Source organism: Trachemys scripta, chromosome 2, assembly GCF_013100865.1.
Source record: "Trachemys scripta elegans isolate TJP31775 chromosome 2, CAS_Tse_1.0, whole genome shotgun sequence".
NCBI classification, from domain to species: Eukaryota; Metazoa; Chordata; order Testudines; family Emydidae; genus Trachemys; species Trachemys scripta.
Genome location: NC_048299.1, coordinates 210,767,430 through 210,785,875, shown reverse-complemented (window position 1 = coordinate 210,785,875; position 18,446 = coordinate 210,767,430). Strand labels below are relative to the sequence as shown.

Here is an 18,446-nt window from a genome sequence, read left to right as displayed (position 1 = left end):
TAAGCTACAAATGAGGCTTTCATGTGACTTATTGTCAAGGCTGTGACAACAGCCAAGACTCAGTGCTAGAAACTGCTGCCATTTTTAATACCCTCTTTGCACAGCATTTCTTATGAGATATATTTACACCTACTGACTTTGCAGGTGGAGTTTACAGAAAGGATTTGAATTTCCAAAGACACCTTTTATTTAGCTATTTGCGATGGCTTTGGTATGCTTAAGATGTAAAATAAAGAATCCCTGTAGAACAGGAGCCTTGTGGCAAGTTAAAAACCTCAGATAATGCATCATCATACAGAAAGCTTTGTAAAGCAAACTAATTGCACAGAGCCTACATTTATATTGCATGGGAACTAGTAAATAAATGCCCACCAATAGAAAGTATGTGAAATATTACTGCTGAAAGGGAAGATGAGTAGAGTGATACAGTACTGAATGGCTTGACTTGATTATACTATATTATTTATTACTATGTGGATTTATTTAGTATTCAGTGTTGTCCTAGCCATGTCAATCCCAGGATATTAGAGAGACAAGGTGGGTGAGGTAATATTTTTTATTGGACCAGTTTCTGTTGATGAGAGAGACACGCTTTCGAGCTACACAGAGCTCTTCTTCAGGTCTGGGAAATGTACTAAGAGCAACACAGCTAAATACTAGATTCAACAGATAGTTTAGCATAAGTAGTTAGCACGTATTCTAAGGGAACATTCAAGGTGAAGTAGCCCTCTAAAACCCCTGCAGCCATAGGACAAAAAAAAGAGGAGAGGGCTAGTGGGTTACAGACTGTTGAAATAAAACCTAAATCCAGTGTCTTTATTAAAACCATGATTTTTAGTGTCTAGCAAAGTTATGAATTTAAGCTCCTAGGGCGTCTTTTAAAAGTGTTGTGCAGGTTTCCTTTGAGGATGTGGACTGATAGGTTAGATATAGAGTGATCGCTTTGTTCAATCTAAGGGGTCAATTGTGTAACTGATTCATGGTATAAAGGGAGTTTGCGCCAAACTCTCTCCCCCGACCCTTTCCCCACATATAAGCTTATACTCGAATACCTAGGTAATTGCCAAGAGTCCCTGAATACTCACTGCAGAACCGCTTGTGTTAAAGATATTCAGTGCTGAGGTTCTCACCATTTTATCTATAGCTGTCATTTTGTAAGTATACATGTGTTTGCAAAGTCATCTTTTATTGTTTCTGCTGGTAACAAATTCCTTTTGCATCCCTCTAGGCAGTAGCTTACTAAGTTTGAAACCCTGGTGATGACGCTTCCCCGTGCTCTCTTCTCCCTCTCATGTTGGTAGTTGTTTTTCTTGTATTTCATATCAGCCAATAGGAGGTTCTGGTTCTGTGCAATACCCAAATGCCAGAAACACTGAGTATATCCACTTTACAGTACTGACCTGAACTGTGATCTCCGATAACAACACAGCTTGCTGCCAGAACACTTCCTCTACAGTAAGTTTCATTACAGTAACAAATATAAAAGTGGAGAAGGATGAGCCAAATTTGACATCAAAGACTAACTCACATCAAGTCACAATCACCAGCTGACGTATTTTAGGAACTCTAGAAAGGAGAGAGGTGTCAGAGCTCAAAACATGTGTCAGGACAAGTGTCAAGAAGAAATCTCATACATAGCTAGGGCCCATATCCTGAGCACTGTGAATGCTGCTATCTTGCCGGATAATACAGGAAGTAAGGATGCATCCTATGTTCCTTTGCTTCCCAGCACAGTGTTGGACCAAATAATAATCTTTGGTATTTTGTGCTTAGTTAGTTTAGTCACTTTCCCACAATGTTGGAGAGTTTTGGCACAGCCAGGGGTGAGAAATTAAAAAATAATAATAATCACAAAACGTGGCAAGGGACACAGTGGCAGATAAAAGAAGCCAAGTATTAACTCTCAAATTGACTAGTTTAAGTTAACTGTGTCCCTTTAATGCAGCTGAAAATTCTAATAATGAAACTGTATTAAAAAAAAAAAAACTATTATAGCTATTATGTAATTTACATGAACAAGGTTTCTGCAGCAGATTTACCACTTGTCATTTTACTTTATTTTAAAACTTTACCTTCTCTGCTCTAGTTTACAAAGCAAAAAAGTGGATGTTGGAAACAGTACAGCAACAACCACACTAGAACTGTCTCTCATGGTTAGTCTGTCTCTGTCCAGCCACAACCACATCAGAACTATCATCTCTCATGGTTAATCTGCCTCCATCTACCCCCTACTATATTTCCCTCCACATCTTATTTTTTGAAAATATTACCAGGGACTCAACTTTAAAAAAAAAAAAAGAAATTATAATCAGCAATATAGCAATAGAGAGAGGTTACCGAATTTTGTAGATGCACCAACGCTGGAACAGAATAAGAAAGGGTTTTTAACAATTATTAAAATCAATTCTGAATTTCTATGTAAATCTTATATTAGTTGTTTTTCTGGCATATTGATCTGGTCATTGACTTCTTTAATATTCTGAGGCTAGCTCACAGAAAGCATTTGCAAGCATGGCTGTGCTGATTACACATGAATAGTCACTACTTTTGACCCAATTAGTATGTAGAAATTCTATACCCATTTTAAAATTAAGTGGCATAGCAACTATTTTTTATACCCAGCAGTATTGCCTACTTCTGTTGTTGTATACAGCTGGCAGAAAGACACTTGAAGTTGATTTGTTTTAAGTATTTATATTTAGAAGAAAATAACTAGTTCCCCATACAGTGAAGTTACAATTGATGGTTTCTATAGTCCTGAATCAGGCTAACATGCCAAAGTATTACTGCTTCTGGCCCACGGGAGGCTTATGAATAATATTTTCCTTCCCTCCAAGAGAGAAAATTCCATTGTGATTAAGATCTAAAAGCTGAACATCACTAAGTCTTCATAACTTGGGTGTGGAAGTATGTGTGCTGAGTTGCTCTGCCACCAAGCCCTTTACACTGAGGGCTTTTTCTTGGTTTCCTGCATAGAGATTACTACACAGCATGCCTCAAATGTAAATAACAAGACTACACCCACAATGCTAACTAGGATGACTACAACCGTAGTAAGGGAGGCAACTGGCGTCTGTGGCAGAGTAAAGGCATGGAAGAAGAAACTGCTGATTGTAAAAGTGTCAAATGATTACATTTTAATTAAAACGTTTCAGTATATGCAAAGTTAAGGCTGACGTTTGCTGCTGATTGTGGTAGTTCTTAATAATGTTTTCAAAGTTGCACACATTCATTTTCTTGATAACTCAAGTTTTCTTTGTCTTCAGCACAGTGCATCCAGGTCCCATCTTGCCCTTTTTTTTCTCCTGAGAAACAATCTGCACTCTTTCTGCTCAACACCTGGAGGCTGGAGCCTTCTGATCTTTAATATGGCCCAGAATCTTGTGTCCTGGGATTTGTGGCATTTCAAACAGACAATGAATACATCACTCACTTTCACTAACACAACTGGACATGAGCTGCTGTTGTTTAATATGATTCACATACAGCTTAGCTGCATTAGAGAGTGAAGGATTATCACCATGGTATCCAAGCACTGAATGGGAGCCTTGGTGCAATTATTATTATTATTAAATAGTCAATATAAATCCAGAGTTCACAATGGAAACATTGAGAGACTGATAGCTAAAGGAGCAGGAACAGTGGAGAAATGGTTGAAAATGAGAACCATATCCAGGAAGGAATTTACAAAGTTGCTCATTAGTTTCCCAAATGAAATGGCACCTTGCAACTTTACTGTTCAAAAATTTATGCAGCTCTTGATTCGCTTCTCTAAATAATTCCAGTTGGAAGTGGAAATCAGTCACCTAACTCCTGCACAATTATACAATAGTATTTTTTTATTAGGTTTGCACATGTGGCGATGATAGTTTTATTGATAAAAACAACCTAGTTATTTTTATACAAAATGTCCTTGATATAAGCCAAACACTTCGTCATTTTTCATCCTCTGCAGCAGAAGCCAGGTCAACTCCTCTCCCCACTGAGAGACCCTTTACCTCATGTTGTATATTAACAGGTTCTGACCATCTCCTAATGGCCCAATATTCTTATAATACTAGCGCACGTCCATGCATGGAATCCCTGCCAGTTCTTGACTATCCCAGTGGTTCTGTCCTCCCAATACTGTTGCATCTCCCTCTTCAAGTTTCCAGCCTTAGAGGATTACAGGGGTTAAACAGGGTCTGGGCTTTGCTGCCCAGAGTTCTGATATGTCAGCCAGAAATTCCTCCTCCTGACAACACTACTGACAGACTCTCACAAAATCCTTGAGAGTGGGATATCCACTGGGCATGAAATGCCTGGTAATACACCAGTGTCCTGAAACTGAAAATGACATGTGGTTGTAATGATTGTGTTTATTATAAAGGCAAAGGATATTTCAAAGACAAAGCAGGCCCGAAAAGATAATGGAATATTCCAGGGGTCGGCAACTTCTGGCATGTGGCTCGCCTGGGTAAGCACCCTGGCAGGCCGGGCCAGTTTGTTTACCTGCCGCATCGGCAGGTTCAGCCGATCGTGGCTCCCACTGGCTGCGGTTCGCTGTCCCAGGCCAATGGGGGCTGCGGGAAGCGGTGCAGGCCAAGGGATGTGCTGGCCACGGCTTCCCACCACCCCCGTTGGCCCAGAGCGGCGAACCGCAGCCAGTGGGAGCCGCAATCGGCTGAACCTGCTGACGCGGCAGGTAAACAAACTGGCCCAGCCTGCCAGGGTACTTACCCTGGTGAGACGCGTGCCAGAGGTTGACGACCCCTGGAATACAGGAGTAAGTCTAAATTTGAGTGTCATGTGTTAGTTAAGCAAATAATATTCGTTTTATTAAGGAGATTGTGTACCTGAAGAAATTTTTTTTAATGGACCTAGATATTTTTGATGATTGGGTAAGATAGCTGGTGATGCTTTGGAGATCTTGGGGCTTGCTGGATAGTTTTAAAAAGAGGTAAGTTTGGGTAGTGATGCAAAGAAGAGGTGATGAAGTCAGTTGTTAATGAAAACAAGACCGTTTTGCAACTCTTTTCATATATTAACTCCTTAGCACCAAGTTAAAAATTAGTCACTCCGGTGCAAACCTACTGAAGACAGTAGGCTTCCACAGACGTTACTCAGGGTATGATTTTGCCTACAGAATCTCTATTACTAATGATGATTAGAGCCCTGCACACATACAAAATTTGTGTCCGCATCTGATCCGCAAACATGGTCGGCGGATAGCTGCATCCACAGATGTGGATATCCACAGATATAAAGCTGATATCTGCATAATTGCAGGGCTCTATGGTAATGTACAATATGCAAGAAACCTGCTTTACTTTCAGATCCCATTCTAAGGTGCAGGATTGGCAGAGAAAACACCTTTTAACTCTCATACTGAGGACATCACAGCACCCCACAGGGTCTGTTTACTGTGTCACTTCTCAGATTAGAACAGCACTGCAGGGGAATGCAAAGAAGTTATTAACTGATGTCAAAACTATGGCAACAGAAACTCGATCCTGAACTGGTAACTAAACAAATAAAGAAAGAACTGATTTGATTTGTTCTAAAATGTAGTTTAGAGGCAACATTTTTTAATGTGTTTAAGAGACTTCAGAGCCTAAGTCCCATTGATTTGCAGTGAAAGACAGGTTCTTAAGGGCTAGATTCACAAGAGGACTTAGAAACCTAACAGGCACTTTAGACTCCTAATTCTCAGAATCAGATCCCACTGAAATCCATAAAATCTCCACTCTTCTGCCTCAATTAAATCAATTTGATTGAAATCAAATCCACCCTGCTCCCCTGGGACTTGGATGACCTTTGATCCAGTCCCTCTGCTTCAATGAGTTTTTAATGAGTGGGACAGCCTCAACAGGAGAGACTAAGGTATGCCCATATCAGAATATCCCATAGCCCACTGGTTAGGGCACTCACCTAAGAAGTGGTAGATGCCAGTTCAAATCACTTCTCCACCTCAGACAGAGGGGACCTGGACTAAGGGTTCCCACATCCCAGGTGAGTATCCTAAGCCCTGAACTGAAAGTTATGAGGGAATTCCTCTCCCTCCCCGCTTCTTGCTAAAGAGACATAAGGGTCAAACTCCAAGAGAGGGTTTGCAGCTGAGAATTCCAAGCAGAGGGAGGCACAGATCTCCAGAGAGGGACATGGCTTAGGACACACCCTTCAGCGTGGCCTCCTTCAGGCTAGCTTAGGCGAGAAGCCACCCAGCGTGCTGGCTTTTTGTGAGTCTTAGTCTGAGACACCCTTCTCTCCCCATTTATTGTAAAGGGAGCAAGGTACCTAACTCAGGCTTTGTGAATCCCAATGATTTTTTGGGAACCTAAAATTAGGTCAGTGTCTGTCTGAATATGGGACTTAGGCACTTTAGAAAGGTCCAGATTTTTTAGAGGTATTTAGGTGTTGCTGTGCCTAACTCATTTAAGACCCTAAATCTATTTTTAAATGGATTTAGGCACTCAGGAGCCTTAAAATCCATTGACAGTTGATGGGTCCTATGTGTCTAAATCCATTCTGAAAAGAGACTGAGGCTTCTAAATCAGTTAGGTATTACAACACTGAGCATAGCAATGCTTACATGGCTTTAAAAATCTGTGCCTAAGTATCTCCACATATTCCACTAATAAATTGGATACTTAAGAGGTTTTTTCTTTAAAGATTTTTCAGCTAATCCTTAAATTTAAAAAAACAATGAAATTAGATGCAAACTCCTGCAAGTTATAACAATGAAGTTGTGACAATCTGACCATGTAAATGCAAAATTTAAGATTGATAATCCTCATGCTTTATTGGGAGAAGAAAATGGGCACTGAACACACAAAGTAACGCATTAAAATGAAAGCCCAGCATTAATTCTGTATATATTAGTCATTAAACACTTCAGTTCATAAAAATTATGGGTGTTAACATTGATGGGAAGGGACACACCTTGTGTGTTCACTGATGGGTCAAAAAGAAGCATCTTGTAATGAGCATGCATGACATCATAGTTTCGGTGAGAACAGAAAAAACTGCAGAGTACAGCAATGACTGTTTTAGAGCTACATAGCACTTGAGGCTTAAGTTTCATATTTTTAGACTTTCTAAAATTACTTCCCTGAACATGATTTTAATGTTCCTATTTTCAATGGCTACACAGTACGTTGGGCATTAACTTTCCATCTTTAGATAAGATTTAGTTACTAAGAATTTTGAGAAAAAGCAAGTGGTTTTTGTTTAGTTTTGTTTTGAAGAGGCTTAATGGAATGTTTCATCTATTCCCATGCACCTTCATGCCGCTCTTATGATGCTTTTTAAAACATCTTTGGCACTAGTCGCATGGAAAAGTCATGCTAAATGTATCCATATGTTTAGGAATTTATTATAATGCATGCAGTCCCCATGGAGTAATAGAAGTTATTAAATGCACATCAAAAGCATTTAAGTGACTTAGGAGCACAAGTCCCATTGAAAGTTAAAGAGACTTGTGCTTCTAAATCACATAGGTGCTTCCGAAAATCCAACTTCATATGTCTAAGAGTTTGTATGATGCAATCCAGGTATCCACTGAACACTTGAATGAAATAATGCATTCTGGACTGTAAGACCTCAAACTCGTCTTTCCTTAAATAGTGTGTGTTAGCCTCAGGCAGTCAGTTAAAAAAATCCTGCTGTTAGGCTTGCCAACTTTCTAATCCCACAAAACCGAACACCCTTGCCCCGCCCCCTGCCCCGAGGCCTGCCCGTGCCCCACCCCCACTCACTCCATCCCTCCACCCTCTGTCACTTGCTCTCCCCCACCCTCACTCATTCATTTTCACTGGGCTGGGGCAAGAGGTCAGAGGGGGCTCAGGGCTGGGGGTGAAAGTTCTGGGAGGGAGTTTGGATATAGGAGGGGGCTCAGGGCTGGGGCAGGGGTGTGGGAAGCAGTGTGGGGTGCAGGCTGTGGGAGGGAGTTTGGGTGCAGGAAGGGGCTCAGGGCTGGGGGTGCAGGATGGGGGTGCGGGCTCTGGAAGGAGTTTGGATGTGAGAGGGGGCTCAGGGCTGGGGCAGGGGGTTGGGGCTCAAGAGGGGGTGCAAGGAGTAGGCTCAGGGGATTCCCTAGAAGCAGCGACATGTCCCTTGGTTTCTATGCTTAGGGGCGTCCAGGTGGCTCTGAACGATGTGCACTGCCTCTGCCTGCAGACGCCGCCCCAGCAGCTCCCATTGGCCACGGTTCCTGGTCAATTGGAGCTGCGGAGCCAGCGCTCAGGGCGGGGGCAGTGCGCCGCCCCCCCACCCCTGGCTGGCCCTCCATCTAGGAGCCGAAGGACATGTCGCCACTTCTGGGGAGCCGCGGAGAGCCTGCCAGCTCCGCCCCAGCCAAAAACCGGACACCTAGCAACACTACCTGCTGTGCTTATTCAGTACTTCAGTATTAGTAATACTTATTCTGAATTCATTATATTAAATTTGATTTTCCTAAATCTTCTCCTGTCTAAAAACTCATTTTAAGCATTTTGCTCTGGACATAATATGATCCATGATAATTTTAAGCTTAAATTAATAAAGGACAAGTAATGAAAAAGCTTCATGTGGATAAAAGTCAATTTACCTTAAAAAGTGACAGTTTGAGAAGAAACAAGTAATTTTAACAGAAATATGCAAGGTGGTTGCTTTCTTTTAAAAATATTCTTTGTGAGTTTTTGCTGAATTACTATTAATGCCTATGAAAGAAAATAACTGGTGTCTGTTTAGAGTTTACGAGTAGCTGCTTGGCAAGCTTCCTCATGAAGCTCTGCAAATGGTCTTAAAAACTGATTGTCAACATCCACTGCACTCTAATGCTAAACATCATATGGAAGACATTAATGAGTCACTTACACTGAGAGTCTACTGTGTAGCAGGACCTCAATACAGCATGGTAGTGCCTTAAAACATGGTTCAGTTTCACAGAGCAGACAGGATCAAACTATGTTTTAATCATGTTTTCAAGTCACATTACAGCCTTGACCTTGCAAGGTTGCAATGTGATTAGAGAACAATACTGAAATATGTTTCAGTTCTGCCTGCACTGCCAACCAAATGTTTGGGAAGAACTGGTCTAAAAGGGTCCCACAGCACAGGCTTTCATAGCGTGTACACAGGAATCTTATTTATTTGGCTTAAAATAAACACATTAATCAACATGTACCCAAATATTTATGTATCCTTTTCCATCAATTAAAAGCAAAACCAGCACATTCCCCTCTTGTATACAACAACAAGACAGCAAAACATACTTCTTCCTACTTGTGGAATCCTCGAGTAAACTTCACCCCAGCCACCCTCAGCCTTGCTCGTAAGGAGGGTCCTACCAAATTCTCAGTCCATTTTGGTCAATTTCAGTCATAGGATTTTAAAAATAATAAATATCATGATTTCAGCTATTTAAATGTGAAATTTCACAGTGTTTTAATTGTAGAGGTCCTGACCCAAAAAGGAGTGGGGGGGAGGGGGTTGCAAGGTTATTGTAGGGGTGGTTGCAGTATTGCTACCCTTACTTCTGCTCAGCTGCTGGCAGTGGCTCTGCCTTCAGAGCTGGGTAGCTGGAGAGCGGTGGCTGCTGGCTGGGAACCCAGCTCTGAACTCAGCGCCACCTCTAGCAGCAGCGCAGAAGTAAGGGTGGCATGGTATGGTATTGCCACCCTTACTTCTGTGCTGTTGCCTGTGGAGCTGGGCCCTCAGTCAGCAGCCACCTCTCTCTGGCCACCCAGCTCTGAAGACAGCGCAAAAGTAAGGATGGCAATACTGCGACCCCCCCTAAAATAATCTTGCGACCCCCCCTGCAACTCTCTTTTGGGTCAGGACCCCCAATTTGAGACATGCTGGTCTCCCCCATTAAATTTGTATAGTATAGACTAAAAGCACACAAAAGACCAGATTTCACCGGGGATGGACCAGATTTAACGGCCCGTGATGAGTTTTTCATGACCGTGAATTTGGTAGGGCCCTACTCAAACATGGTCTTTACAGCATGCTCTGAAGGTAAACAAATTTGTGTGCATCAGACCAAAGGAAGTATTAGGGGAGTAGATTCTAAAGTTGGTTTCCCCACAGAAGAGCCTGGCTGACACTTCCCTTTGTGTTAACACTGAAGGAGCTTTAGCTCAAGCACCTCCACTGATTTTCCATTGTGGCAAAATAACCTCCAGGGGAAAGGCTGTCTCAAGTAGTGTGGTTCCAGACACAAGGAGAACAACATTCAGCAGCACCCTGTGGACTGCATGAGAAATATGAAGCGGAGTATTATGCTGAAAACACTTGGTAATAGTTGGATGGATTGTCTGTGGCAAGAGACTTTCTTTGAACAGAGGACCAACATGTACTTCCTTTAAAGCAACTGGCATCCTGCCCTACTCAAAGAAGATGGAGACAATCTTCACCAGCAAAGGATCTAGTACTTCCCCACGGGACTCCACAAGTGAGGAGAGACAAAGATCCAAAGCACAGAATGCAGCATGAAATTCTCCCAACACATCCAAAAGCTCCAGAAGTGACCCTTGCTATAATGACCTAATTTTTGTCCTATTCAGATGTTACTCTGCATCCATGGCCAAAGCAAACAGTTTGAGTACCAACAATTTTATCTGCAATGTGACCAGAAATGTCCTCAGAGTGGAAGGGACTTGTACTGTATCAACAGTCAAGCAAAGAAAACGCAGATTAACCAAGCTATTCATCACTTGAAATAAGTTTCCTGATCAAGACTTTGCAGATACCATGGTGAAGACAAGTGGCATGGTATAAAAATTCCAAATGTCAAACTGTGTGTTTGTTTTACAATGTGGACTGGCATTCACTAAAGACAAGGAAGAGAATTATCTATTTTATACACACACACACGTATACATACATATATAATTCATTTATATACAAGTCCTCTCTATTTTCATATAGCCTGGCATGACTCATTTAGAACAAACATTCCAACACTACAGCAATACATTCACAAGCGACCCTATAACAAAAAACTCAATCAACTGTGCATACACCATGGAGGAAAAACAATTTTAGTCAAGACAGGTTTTAAATAAGATTTATAACTAATCTATTTTTACTCAGTACAAAAATAACTTGACCCTTGGGAAAAGTATGATAATGGAGTTTGCCTTCCATTTGAACTAATATAACTTAGAAATAAGGCTGCTACGTCTAGGGATACCAATTCATTAAAGCCTGTTAGTTTTTTTCATTTGGTATAGAGGAATGACAGTCTACAATGTTCTCGATCCTTAGGTGAACATTATGACAGTAGACTGACATGCTATAATGACACACGTAGTTGAAGATACACATTTTCATATTCAACTCAACAATCAAATGCAATTCAACCTTTTTGGCTAGAGAACAAGAATGACAAAATACCCACTTCCCCAAAGTGAAGATAATTCCAAGGCTTTTATATATTTGGAGAGTGTTCCTTGTCTATGTTGTCAAAGCTAAATTATCAGAGCTGCAGACTAAATTTAGATTCTCCAGGGCTGAATTCATCCATAACCCAGTCCTTTTGGCACCTCACTACTACAGCAGGCATTCTGAAAGCACAGGGGACACTACGCTGCACTCGACCTACTTAGCAAAGACAAGAACACATCCAAGACTCAAGATGAATACAAATACTGTGTAACTGTAAAAAGCAGCCTCTTCTTTTGCTGCTTCTCATCCTAGTTCTAGTCATCTAACCAGCTACTGGGAAACAAGCTGGTCTCTCTATAGTACATACACTATTAATACCACTCCTTAACAGCAATGAAAAATGAAGAAAGACTCCAGTGGCCTTAGCTGTTCTTCCTTCCATTAAAAATTGTCACCTGAAGCTTTTCACTACAATATTTATTTAGAACTCAAAAGCTTACCTAAAGGCACAGTGTCATCCTATTGTTTTTCCTTTATACTCAAAACGTCAAAATGGTTTCTGAAGTATATGCATTACTCCAGTGTATGCAGAACCTGAGTGCCATCATTTCAGCTGGCATCAGTGACAGCCAAGGGTGTTCATCATTCTACAAAATGGGGCCTTAGTGTTTTGCACTCAAACAGTAGATGATTTTTCCTTTTTTTTTTAATTTGACCCCAGCTTTTTCTGGCATTTGGATTGCTTCTTGTTGCCAAAAGTGAGCACAAATTGAAAATGCATAAGACTGCATTACAAATCTTAATGCTTTTTTTATTTATTAAAGGAAGTAAAATGCCCTTACAGTTTTATATTAGGCGATAAAATCCAGTTATCTTAGTCGCTCTGTAGCTCACTATAATACTGTGAAATGCTTCCAAGTGTTACAAAGTTTCCCACATCCTCCTTCCCTTTGAAGTCTTCCAGAAATGCTCATATTTTATGGAAACTAATGTTAAGCTGCATGAAGGTTGCAAATGCATTAAGGAACGATGGCCAAAAGAATGCTAGAATGAATGAATTAGATCAGCCGTTCTCAAACTGTGGTCCGTGCAACCCTTGCTGGTGGTCCACAGACAGCTTGATGATGGGGTATTAGCTTTGAAGCTTAACTTCAGACATTTCAGAAGCATTTGAATGGTCATACAGGAACTAATCAATAGCTCATCCTGTCCATTATGTTTCCTGTCTTAAACAGTGATAAACGCTGGAAGTTTGGGGAGCAGGTGTCTATTCTCGTGTACCTTATTGTGTCATATTATATAGCTAGATGCCAATACTTTGAAACAATTTGCCAAAAGCAATATTCAGACAAATGTATGAAACTTAATTAAAACACCAGCTAGGTGTAGTGTTTTTGCTTCAACTAGGCACTTACAAAAAAACCAACCCAAGATGATCTCGGTTCAGCAAAAATAACATGCTACGACGCGATATTTCTTAACAACTCATCTTATGTTTAGCAACTATATTAGTTACATTGACCTGTACTGTAGCAACACAACTTTCACAAGTCCTGTAGTGAAATTTGCTTATGTATGGAAAGTGGACAGATTTCTGCAAGTGGGTGGGTTGTTCCTTCATATCAGTTTTTAATTGTTTTGACTACTCTGTGGAGCTTATATTCAGATAATTTAGAAACACAGAAATGTAGGGCTGTAACCTCAAGAGGTCATCTTGTCTACCCCCCTGCCCTGAGGCAGGACCATGTATATCTAGACCACCCTTGTTAGGCATTTGTATAACCTGTTCTTAAAAACCTTCAATGACGAAGCTTAACTATCCTTATAGTTGAAAAGTTTCCTTAATATCTACCCTAAATCTCCCTTGCTGCAAATCAAGCCAATTACTTCTTGTCCTACCTTCAGTATACATGAAGAGCAACTGATCACCATCCTCTTTGTAGAAGCCCTTAATATATTTGTAGACTTATCAGGTCCTCCTCAGTCTTCTTTTCTCAAGACCAAACATGCTTAGTTTTTTTAAGCTTTCCTCATATGTCATATTTTCTAACCTTTTATTTTTGTTACTCTCCCCTCTGGACTCTCTCCAGTTTGTCCACATCTTTCTTAAAGTGTGGTTCCCAGAATTGGACATAGTACTCCAGCTAAGGCCTCACCACTGCCAAGAAGAGTGGGACAGTTACCTCCCATGTCTTACATACAACCCTCCTATCAATACACTCCAGAACTATATTAGCTTTTTTCACAACTGCATCACATTGTTGACTCATTCAATTTGTGATCCACTGTAACGTACAGATTCTTTTCAAAGGTACTACTGCCTACCCAGTTATTCCTTTTTTGTAGTTGGGGGTTTGATTTTTTTTTTTTTTTTTTTTAAGTGTAGTTCTTCGCACTTGTCTTCACTGAATTTCATCTTGTTGATTGTTGGACTAATCTCGTCCTACCAAGTGCTTGAAATGCCGCTCAGCTTGGTGTCACTCGCAAATTTTATAACTATACCCTCCACTCCACCATCCAAGTCATTAAGGAAAATATTGACTAGTTCATGACCCAAGATAGACCTCTGCGGGACCCCATTAGATAACATCATCCCAGTTTGAAAGTGAACCCCCTGATAATTACTCTTTGAGTATGGTCTTTCACTCAATTATGCAGCATCTTATAGTAATTTTATCTACACCACATTTCCTTACTTTGCTTATGACAATATCACATGGGACTCTGTCAAAGCCTTACTAAAATCAAGCTATATCAAGCTTAGACCTTTTCCTCCCAACCCCATCCACTGGTCCAGTAACCCTGTCAGAGGTTCTTGACAAATCCATACTGGCTATTACTTATAATCCTATTATCCTCTAGGTACTTACAAACTAATTGTTCAATAATTTGTTCCAGTACCCAGTAAGCTAGCATTTTGGAGGACACGATTTACCATATCTTTCATGAAAATCTGACTGAGATGGACATCTACAGAAAAAGTGGTAAGTAAAAATCAAATATCTAAGATGGATCATCATTCTTACAATAAAATTTCAACTTGGTCAATGGATCTAATTTTTGATGAAGTGGTTACATGGATTCAGTTGTCCTGCACCCTCAAAGCACTGTCTTAGCAGATATGAAGTCACAGCATGCCAGGTAAAGAGTTTGGAGCAATGATCTTATTAGCTCTCCTTCACAGAAACACTTTTCATTTTGAAAAACTACAAACAGAAGCTATGATGCAGTCTGACACCGCTCACTGCCCATAACTTCCACTTTCCTAGCTGCAACCTAGTTACAGAACCTGCTGTTTTACAGACAGCTTGCAACCTCCATTTTTATTAAATCATGGAGTTCCTAAAAACATCTTCTCTATTCCTAGATCTCACTGACTGCATTGCCTACAGCAAGGGCCTGTCATACATGCAGAGGAGATAAGCAGATGTGCCTGGCACACTTTAGGAACACCTTGCAGCAGTTAAATGATGATTTCTTCAAACCCACTATGTCCCACTTCATTTCACATCACCACTTTTCTGTGATTTTTGTGTGTGCCCTCCAACAAGGATTTCAGGACACTTACCACTGGTGAATAACTCTTGGAGTATTTTATTCATCTGGGTACCCACCATTCCATTAGTGTATAATGTTGCTTTCACTAAGGTTGTCACTTTTCAGATAATTTAATTCCCAGTTTTCTACCTATGTTTTAAAGCTACTTTCTTCAGTAACTGTACTACACTTTTAATACAGAAATTCTCTATTGCATTCCTTTCCTTTGCTGCTTAATCATATTTATTACTAGATTTTATCTGCAGCTTTATCTAGACTCTTCATGTTCTGCATTCATTTTGCTTCCTCAAACAACCTTATCCTTCCATAACATATTTTTAACTCAGCTACACAAAACACATGGTTGGATACATTTTTCAGACTATCTTTCCTCAAAAGAGCTATCCTCTGACACAGACAGCATTAGAGGTATACATTTTCATAAAGTCAGATTTTTAGATTCAACACTTTTTTTTATGAATATACAGTATTTTAAAATAATATCTTACCTGAACAAAGTTGTTCGACTTTTGTGTAGTTTAAAGCTACTATGTCATTAACCCATGCAATGATGTCATGTCTGCTCATAGTCTCTTGGGTTATAGAGGTAGAATACACGTTGACCGCCATTCCCCAACTAGAAAATAAAAGTTAAATAAATAAATCTGTTTGGCATGTGAATGAATTTATTTGATAAACACATTTTAAAAAAAGAGCAAGTTTCATGTAATTTCAATCAGTGCTAGAGAAGGAAACAAAATTCCACAGTCTGTAAGAAAGAGCCTGCATTAAATAAACACACCTTTTCTCTTTTCTGGAGAAAGGAAGCTAACTCCACTTAAATTTTATAACCCACTTTGGGAAGGGGTGATCTCCCAAAAGGTCCCCTCCTATGCCAACTACAGCAGAAGGGCAAAGGGCAAACTTTAAAGAAGAGAATATCATACAAAAGTTTGTGGCATTCAGTTAGGATGGTGGCAATTCTTTTTAGTGTACATCTATTAGGAGCAAAGCTGAAGTTTAATTCAGACTAAGCATGGTCTAAAGGAGTCTGAACAGGACTAGGTATCTGAGACTCTGAGGCTCTAGTTCTGTTTGCCACTTACTGCTGTGTGACTCTGCAGTCATTCAATATCTCTGTATCAGTTTCTCCAGCTACAAGTTTCCTTATCTAGGTGCTGTGATTCGTTAATATACATAAAGCACTTTGAAGATGTACAATGTTCTGCAAATGCTACATATTGATAAATATACTAAATCACATAGATCATAACAGTTATGAGCATGACATCAGCTCAGGACAATTATTGTAAGATAAAACAGTTTGAATACTCTGGAATGTAATGGAAAACAAAAAAAATGTAAAAAACATGCAAAGAAAGAAAAGCTGTAAGCTTAAGTGTAGTTTTGTTTATGAAGGTGACTAAAATTAATTTACTCAATATGATATATATTCCTCAAGCATATTTGGAGCTCTATCTGCTTGCTTTACTGACGAAAATAAGCTTTTCCTACTTTGACTCTGGTTAATTCTACAGACCCAATACAGTTAGCTACAGGGGACTGAGCCAAATTCTTTTCTGATTCATGCATCAAATTTCTTTTAATTAAGTGCAATTTGTTTCCACCACTGCTTTTGTGCTGAAAAACATATCAACTCACTATAAAGTTTGCCTCCAAATTCTATTCTTTCTATTTGATATACTGCTGACATGCCTACACTATAGTCACTCAAAGTATTTGCTGAAAGAGGATATGGTTTGGAGAAATATGGGAGGAGTCACAACCATGCCTAAATACAATGTACGGTATGTTATCCTGCAAAAATCAAAATAACTTGTCACAGAAAACGGACAGTACATTAAAAAAAATCTCTAAGCAGCAGTAACCGGCCATCAGCAAAAAATCCATGTAATAGTGTAGACAAATATATACATTTCCATGGATATCCAAACTGAGGAGCTGTCTGTAAATGGGGTGCACAGGCTTCCTCGCAGACTACAAGAGGACTGGAAAAGCTTGGTACATATTCATACACCCTGGACCTTTACTACAGATTTTCCCATATTTGTAACTGTGCAGTGCTCCACATCTTTCCTAAAAGATTATTCATGGGTTAACACATTTTCAAATGAGTGAATGTACTGTAATGTGCCCCGGAGTCTATCCAACATAGTAACATCTAGTGGGAAACCCGAGGTAAGTGGACTGATGTTGGCTTGATTTGCCTAAAATGCTACCAAGGTAGCCACAGCAATAATGAGTTGAGCCATGAACTACAACGGTCTAGGGAAGAGTGGGACCAGGCCAGAGTTGCCCACGAAACAGAAGATGGACTAGACTGGAGCTAATGCATAATCTTTAACAGTTCCTGGGGTTAGTGAGAGATGGTCAGGGCAATTTAGATAGATATCTTTGAAGAGATTGTGCTAATGGGAATGCTGTTTGGGAAAGATAACAGAGATTCTGGGTTAGAGGGACCCTGACTTAAGTGGCAAGTCACAAGGACCTTGTAAATTGGGAAGTACTTATATTTGAAGTCTAATATTCAATATACTTTAAGATGTTTACTGAGTAAGATGGTTTGTCCTGTTGTTAATCCCAATGAGTGGTTCTAGGAATTCTTGTTCAAAGTAAGGCTTATAAGGCACCCCTTACCAAGAGAGAATGAATCAGCTCAAGATGACATCAGTAAAATTTGTAAAATTCCAGTTTATTTTCCATTTTTAAAGTCCATTTCAATCATTTGTGCATTTCTGAAAGAACTGGCAATATTAATTGCTACACTACTGGAAACCTGATGCATTTTTAGAACTGGAAGTTGTACTTAAACTGCAAAACTGTTTTAAATCTTCAGCAAAAGTGAAATTTTATTCTTAGAAGTAATAACATGATGTGGGAGACCTACTGTTTATGCCTCAGTGATTCCTTATAGAAAATGCTCAATTTGCGAGTTTAACTGCCAGCCCTGAAATTCAGCCTTGGATCTGAGAGTCAAGCTGGGTTCTCTCTCTCTCTCATAGAAAATGATCTATTTGCCAAATTATGCTCTCAGTGAAACTTGTGTAGTCCCATTGTTGTGTTGACTGCACTGGTGCTGAGGGTTGTTCACTTGATAAACATTAAAGCAGGAACATTTTTTCAACATCTGGACTGAGCTGAGGAGCATTGACAAGGATTTAGCAACAAGGAGTGCCTGTTTACTTTTAAAGGCCCATTATTATGGCCTGTTAGAAACTTAGCTCCCAAGGCCAGAACTGATGAGAGGTTGGGTAGGCATAAATCTGTGTCTGTTACTGAACATTACTGAAATTTGAATTTAATTTTTGCCAACCCTGAGACACGTGGGATTCCTTTTCTCCTTTTTGAACTTAAGAAACATCAATAGAAGATTTTCATCACTGCAGTTTTAGTATTAAAGAATACAGTTGACCTGTTGACTCTAAAACCAAATAGCCGAAGAAATCTTCAGTGATAATTTAAGTTAATTTAATGTTAAGCTACTCATTTTTAAAAATATCATTAGTTTTTCCAATTACCAGCAATTTGGGGTGAGCAAA

The 18,446-nt window shown here is 39.9% G+C and overlaps 1 protein-coding gene across 3 annotated transcripts in view; it reads right to left on the bottom strand.

Annotated features, from left to right (window-relative positions):
* MAPRE2 (microtubule associated protein RP/EB family member 2) overlaps positions 1-18,446 on the bottom strand; it is a 145,482-nt gene that overhangs the window by 39,961 nt on the left and 87,075 nt on the right. For 2 of the 3 annotated variants that reach the window (XM_034762886.1, XM_034762885.1), the window contains one exon: positions 15,396-15,523. The exons of the other annotated variant lie outside the window; for it this stretch is intronic. In XM_034762886.1, the coding sequence (XP_034618777.1) occupies positions 15,396-15,516 (121 nt within the window). In that variant the 5' untranslated portion in view covers positions 15,517-15,523. The remainder of the gene's footprint in view (positions 1-15,395; positions 15,524-18,446) is intronic. 3 annotated transcript variants of the gene reach the window in all.